The sequence below is a fragment of the Manduca sexta genome, chromosome 25, assembly GCF_014839805.1.
Source record: "Manduca sexta isolate Smith_Timp_Sample1 chromosome 25, JHU_Msex_v1.0, whole genome shotgun sequence".
Taxonomy (NCBI): domain Eukaryota; kingdom Metazoa; phylum Arthropoda; class Insecta; order Lepidoptera; family Sphingidae; genus Manduca; species Manduca sexta.
Window position 1 is genome coordinate 794748 of NC_051139.1, and position 6382 is coordinate 801129.

A 6382-nucleotide genomic window follows, 5' to 3' on the forward strand; every position below is an offset into this window, starting at 1 on the left:
TGATTTTAATGATTACATTAGGCTAGCGGGCGATTCCGTCATTCATAAAAACATTTATTGTTAAATTCCTATTCGTATAAGTATTTGTTGTGCGAGAGCGCGTGCTGTCGGCCCGGCCCGGAGCCTGCGCGGCGGTGTGGCGCCGGAGCTTCTACATTGCTTTTTATGACATTCGTTTCACTGTAAAAGGAGGAACGGCGCAGTTAATTGTACCTCGCCAAATGAACTAGTAAATATTACTGTTGTAGTTGATCAAAAATAAAGGCACAACTATAGTTGCAAATTATAATTTTATTGATGTTGACAATTCCAGATCAATTTGTGGTATAAATGTTCTGTAATTACAGTGAGAGATTGATTTTAATTATTATGATAAATATATTTGCGATACTTCATGACATTGCTCATTTTCATATTCGAAGAAATCTAAATATGTACCTTCATTATTACCTTTTAGCATAAATAATTATGTGAACTAGGAACTGTAAACTTATAAAATAAACACTGTTAAAGCTTGTTCTTATGAATACACAACGTTTATGTGTGGGAATTATAGGTGAGTGTCAATTTTCTAGATATAAATGTATATACATAGATAATCCACCAGCGAAAATAACAAAAGTAACTGTATAACGGTGTATAAATTGGTTTTACGAAACGTTTCGCGCCGTCAGTGTTGCAAGCATAGAAATTGTTAGACGTCGTTGGGCTACTGAAGCGTAAGATTGGGAAAAAAGTTCCAACTTTCGCCCACTGAGTTGCCAAATAAATTGAAAGTTACGAAAATGTTCTCTCACACTTTACGTTATACTGTAATCATCGGTATTGGTTGTTTTTTATAACTTCTTTGTAAATAGCCAACCGCAATACAGTACAGCGCTGCGGTTAGCTTGTGAAAAGTGTTATGCAATAAGCAAATATGGTTTATTTTTGTATGTAATTGATTGCCGAAATAGGTCTCCTGATTGTGAGCGGTACACGTGCTCGGAAACAGTAGCGATATCAAAACTTTGTACAACCGCGTACCGCACTCGCATTCCATTCACGTAGTCTATAAACTACTTGCGATAATGGTCACACATTACTGGTGATAGAAATAGGCAAAGCGACGACACCGTCAGACAGATATATTGTGTACCTATACCAGAAAGTAATTTTACTATCGTCGTGTTAGAAAGGTAATTTACATATTTGTAAAGTAAAATATTTTAGTTTTATATTTCACTATGATTGGTTATTTCTGCGGTGGTTATTTTCCCCGAGGCGGGCAAATATGGTCAGTCGGCTAGTCACCGACAATATAAATAGACGAACTGCTTTGTAAAATGTGTCATTATAATTGTCACTACACGTTAAAAGGTTTAAGGAGCAACCCCATAGTTTACTGCCCGTTCTCGGTAAACGGTAGAATGATATTGATAGAACCTGTGGGGAACATAGATATCTCTTATATCTTAGAACGCTTCCTCTGATAGTAAAATCCGCAAATTTTGTGTAAATTTCCAGTCCTGCTGAAGCAAGCTATAATAGATCTGGACCTTCCGTTGAGCCCGCGCTGCGACAGTTCCACCACCCAAGACAATGTGACCCTGTATCTGGTATAACACCTTTATTTGCCTTCGTAAGGTCGAATGACGTTGCTCACTATTGTTACCGACGTTATTTGTACTAACATTTCGTGATTTTTTATGTAATTAAGTGAAAAGGTGTTTTTACGCATCACAAGTATGTTCTTTTGTCTACTTAGATTTACTGAGATTTGTTCATATGGTTTGAGCCATATGTTTATTTTTATTGCTAGAAATTTATTGAACGAATTCTAAAGATCAGAGTGTCGTCAAGGAAAATGTGGTAGTTTATTAGTACCTACCTAACGAACGGATCGGGAGTTCTAATAAAACTTACATGATTAAGGCTGTGATATCGTGAGGGCCAAGATTTTAAATAATAATTTATATGGCTTTGGTGAAGTGATAGTCGGTCGGAACTGGTCTTATGACTTGCAATAGACTTGCTTAGTGATGGGAAAGATATGACTTTAGTAAACTTTACGTAAGTGCTATTAGGACTCATAATGATATGTGAATGAGGCAGCTAGCTCTCAATCAGAGAATGGGAAATACGGACATCAGGCACAAATTAAATCCCCGATAAATAAAATCAAATCTGTTTAAGCATCGCACACTACAAAGTATAATGAAGTAGCATCAAACTCGAAGCTTTATAGGTGTCAGCTAAGCGCGCTGCTAGAACTATGCGGCCTCTAGAGATGACGCGACCCTGACATGCCTCTGAACATTGCACTAGCGGCTAACACCTCTGCGCTAACGGCTGTTTGAAGTACGCTCTTGTGTTGTAAATGTTTACCGCAGTTAGAGACGTCGCTGCTTTTGGGAGGGAAGACGTATGAGACTTTTTAGCATTTTTTAAATATCGATATAGAAACTAAAATGTATAATTGTTTTTGGCAATAATAAAACTGAACACACCGTATTGCATGGCAATTTTAACGTGAGATATTAAAATCATTAATAATTAACTGGTTTTGTTTCTTTGAAATACGAATTCACTTTTCGTAGGCTTATAGAAATAAACATGTTAGTGAATTTTGTATCTTACCGTTACCTAATGACGCTTCTGTAGGAAACATATTATAAAGTCAAGTAATTATGTGTAAGTTAACATTATAAACTATCCCAATTATATTGCATGCATTTTAAGTTAGGAACGAGAGGGCGACATTTATATTACTGCAGTTTTGAACCACCATCTTTAGGAGATCTAGTAGATGGGGTGGTGATGATATGATCCCAACATATTACTATGGGTTTACAAGTTTGCTAGCACATTATAATTTTCGGTTATCTATCGCACGCTTCTGGGAAAGGCCCCTCAGCATGAGGGTAAGGCTGATTAAGAATGTACCCGTGTTTGTTGATATGTTCGAAATTCAGTCGAGACTTCTAATAACCCGAGAGTATAGATCTGGGATCTATAATAATAATATCCATCTAACAATAATAATTACATTGTTAGTGTTTGTCGAGTAGCGCATGCACCGATGCGATAGAGTGGCGGGCGCGGCGGCGACGCGGCGGCGAGTCGGCGGCGCGGCCGCCCTTGTTAATCAGAAACGCAGAAAATCTCATGAACTGCATTTACATGCTCGCAGTCGGTTTATGCTCTATTTGCACAAATGAAATGATCGGCTGAATTAAATTGTCCGTTTCTATTTGACGCTAATTCTCAGCTCGTTGAAATTTTGTAACAATGTCTGCAACATGCTTTACGGTTGATAAACGTTTCTCTAACCGGCCACCGGAATTATAACAATGATAAAACAAGTTGATGTAATAATAAGGAAGAGTTTAGCGGTTTGGGAAGTCATAATAATAATGCCGCCAGTAACACGGTCTCAATGACAAATCCGCACACACGTGTACTTAGCAACAGACCCCTTTTCAAACTTCTAACTGCGAGGTGTGTGCGCGAGCTGCGGAGCGGTGTGGCGCGGTGTGGCGCGGCGCGACAGAAAGCGATAGTGGTGTGGACGGTACAGTTTAGTTGTCGAGCAGGAAGGTGTCGCGCTTGGCCGCGCCTCGCCACGACACGCGGGGAAGCGTGGAGCGTCGCGCGTGGCGGGCGGCTGGCGGGCGGTTGGCGGCTGACACGCCGACACACGCGGTCACACGCCGCGCTCCGCACGCGCTTCGTGCGCCGGCCTTCGGACATGCTGCCAGCACTACCAGCCTGTGCCCATTATGCAACGCCTGCTCCGCAACAAACGAACAAGTTCATTCATAACAACCACTAGCCACGGTCAATTCAACCTTCTGTCGTACGTCAGGCCCCGGCCGCCGCACTCGATCCTCTTCCTGATTCTATGAACTCTGACCTGCTCGTCATCGAACACATCACGATAATTTTCTTTTGCGTTGTAAAAAAACAAGGAACTGTCCAAAGTGATTTAATCAGCGAGCAGTTGAGTCAAACGAGATCATTGCCATTATGATAATTCGAGTCATAATTTATAATTTTTTCGCGTATTTGTTTGTTTCATTCATCGGAGCACGTTCGAGGCAATGCGACGTTTTTTAGAGTTCGTCAGAGCGGCGCGGATTCATTTACAGTAAGCACTTGATGGAATGTCATTGCCGTATCGTTTGACTAAACGGCAACTAATCATATTACCGTCGTTGGCAACTTGCTGATGTATTTATTTATAAACGCCATCGTACCCTTGTACGAGAGAGTCGCGGCCCGAAAGCGCGAATGAGTTTTACCTTCGATGCTGCTAAAATAGCTACGCAGTTACACTCTCACCTTGCGTTTGATTGACGATCGATCCCTTGTGCCAGATACCTGTTAACCGTTAGAACAAACAGTAGAGCAGCGCCGTCAGCGCCGCACCGCGCGACACCGCGCCGCCGACGTCAGCGGGTTGTGCAACGGTGACACTCACCGGCGATGCCGCCGCCGCGCGGAGGATCTCATCTCTGCAACGGCGTCGGCTCGGCCGGGGCCCGAACCTCGCGGCATTATTTCCACATTGTAACCGTACCTAGTTGGGAACAAATACAGTTCGTGTTCGACATTTTGCGATCACCGTGGCAGTTAGATGACTATTTATAAAGAACGTGTCTTAGAAAAGGTCGGATATGATTGTCGGCACTCGGCAGTCATTTGAATATATCTGGTGTTATTACAGCAAATTATAATGAATTAAATCTAGTAGAGGCGTTCTCACGCCGCGAAATTGGTTGACCTTCGCATCTGTTGCTTTGTGCTGAACCAACTGCGATGCGATAAATACATTGATATTACTGTATCCAACTTCTATTGTTCGGAGGCACCTCGGTGATCTTTTAAATCGCAATTAGGTGCGTGTGTACTGTGTGGTGTGTGCCGCGAACGGCGACTCCACACTCCACACAAAGACGTATTCTTTGTTTGATTAATATCTATTCGCGGCGGTCTCTTCCGTTTGTTCGGCGGTTCTCGACTGATCCGAGGTGAACCAGACTCGTCCAAGGTCCGTTTTGAAATAGGATGGCACTTGACCTTCGGGATGAAAGTCAACAATATTGCGCAACGTATCGACGCGTTTCTCGGCTAGCTAACGCTCATCTACGAGACATATTCGGACTTGGTCATGGCCTACATACCCATGTTCAAGGATTTCGTATATTTGGAAGGTAGAGATTTCAAAATCGACACAATTTTAAGGTGTGTTTTGTTAGCGCCTCAATATGAATGGAATATTATTGTGACCTTTACGTTTGTTACATTTAGACTTGGGGCGTGTTTTTTATTTCTTCGCTTTTCCCATGGTGTTGTCGCAAGGAATCGTACAATAGATCAATAGAGACCAGTGATTCACGTATCATTGACGGCAGACAAGTAATTTCTAATTTCTTTAGCATTTTTACAGCTGAACATTGAGTTGTACGGACTAGATTTTTCACCACTCCTTTCTCATTCACACACACGAGTTACACGTGTTTATGTTTGTTTACGTGTGGTGTAAACGTTTGGTGCGTGTGTGAGTGAGTATGCGCACGTGTGCGTGTGGGCGGGCGTGTGTGCGTGCGCGTCTGTGTGTGCGTGATGCGACGGCGCGCGGGCGGTACAGCGCGGCGGAGCGCCGGCGGGGGCGCGGGAGGAGGAGGTAGCGCCGGCGAGCGGGCCGCGGTTTTGTAACAGCGTTTATTTCAAGGTCACTCGAGCAGTTTTTAGAAAGTTACTTCACTCGTGTCTTAGGTAAAACTACATTTGCATCGAAATTTTCGATTATTGTCACTGCACTATTATGCTAATTTTATTTTTATTATTATAATTTTTTTGACAAATGTTTCTTTGTATTTCTCAGGCGGCCACCAGTGTTACCAGATTGTGAAATACGTTTAATTTATAATAAATTACTTATTCCAGAATCTATTGTTACAATTTCCTTCTTCTGCGTAATATTAAGTTCCGTGCTTATTGATCACAATTGTTTTGCATAATAATTCTTGTGTGCACAGCCGGCGTCGAAGATTGTCAAGTATTATTTGATTAGTCTGTGTTGTGTTTTAATTAAAATATTTCCGCACCATTCATGTACTAATATATTTTCCTGATAAATTATGAATATTCAATGTGGTAGACTTAGTTTAAAATAACCTTTGTCTAATAAAAATCTCAAGTATAATATAGGAATTATGAATCTGAAATAACTTTTATATTGAGATATAAATTTCGTAAGTCAGTACCGGAGGATAGCAGTCTTATGTTTTGTCTAATGGGTACTCATTACGATCTACCCAAAACTGAACACAAAACCTCACAGTTAGAAGCAATATATATTGTGGTTCGCACACATATTATTTTTCTCGTGGCCTCA

At 41.4% G+C, this 6382-nt stretch overlaps 1 protein-coding gene across 1 annotated transcript in view; it reads right to left on the bottom strand.

Annotated features, from left to right (window-relative positions):
- Positions 1–4372: 4372 nt before the first annotated feature.
- The window catches only part of LOC115450117 (solute carrier organic anion transporter family member 74D), a 39231-nt gene continuing 37221 nt past the window's right edge, over positions 4373–6382 (bottom strand). The window contains 1 exon segment of the mRNA XM_037442749.1: positions 4373–4561. Within this exon segment, the coding sequence (XP_037298646.1) occupies positions 4373–4561 (189 nt within the window).